Source organism: Myotis davidii, unplaced genomic scaffold (genome assembly GCF_000327345.1).
Source record: "Myotis davidii unplaced genomic scaffold, ASM32734v1 scaffold399, whole genome shotgun sequence".
Classification (NCBI taxonomy): Eukaryota; Metazoa; Chordata; class Mammalia; order Chiroptera; family Vespertilionidae; genus Myotis; species Myotis davidii.
The window spans coordinates 7,381,537-7,381,989 of NW_006292094.1; the positions used below are offsets into that span (position 1 = coordinate 7,381,537).

Sequence of the window (453 nt, forward strand, 5' to 3'; positions counted from 1 at the left end):
GCCTCACCTCTCGGACGTGGTCCTTCCTTCTCCTTCCGTCTGTGCTGCCTGGAGGCGCCCTCTGTCCCCCACGGAGGGGCCTGCGCTGGAGGAGGGGGCCCTGTCCTGAGGGGGTCGGGGCTCGGCTGACACTGCTGTCCCCACAGAGGCTCTGAAGTCCCCCCAGGACCGGCAGCGGGAGCAGGACCTGCTGACTCAGTACGTGAGCACCGTGAACGACCGCAGCGACATCATCGACTTCCTGGTTCAAAAGTTACCCCAGAGTTATTAAGTTGGGAGAAGTGCTTCACAATGGGAATGACTAAGTATCTTGGCAAAGGCAAGCTTTGACTAGATCACCTGGAAGAAAAGGCCTTTATTGTGATGCACTAGCATTTGGGTTTTCGGTTCTGCCAGAGACCTAAAAGGTCAGAATGTCATAATAATAAAAATAATGAATAAGATTTAAATTCA

General features: G+C 53.4%; 1 protein-coding gene across 1 annotated transcript in view; it reads left to right on the plus strand.

The window, feature by feature from the left end:
* Positions 1-453, plus strand: part of MICALL2 (MICAL-like 2) — a gene marked incomplete at its 3' end in the record, with an annotated part of 16,441 nt that overhangs the window by 12,895 nt on the left and 3,093 nt on the right. Inside the window, exon 11 of the mRNA XM_015565162.1 lies at positions 111-244. Within this exon, the coding sequence (XP_015420648.1) occupies positions 111-244 (134 nt within the window). The remainder of the gene's footprint in view (positions 1-110; positions 245-453) is intronic.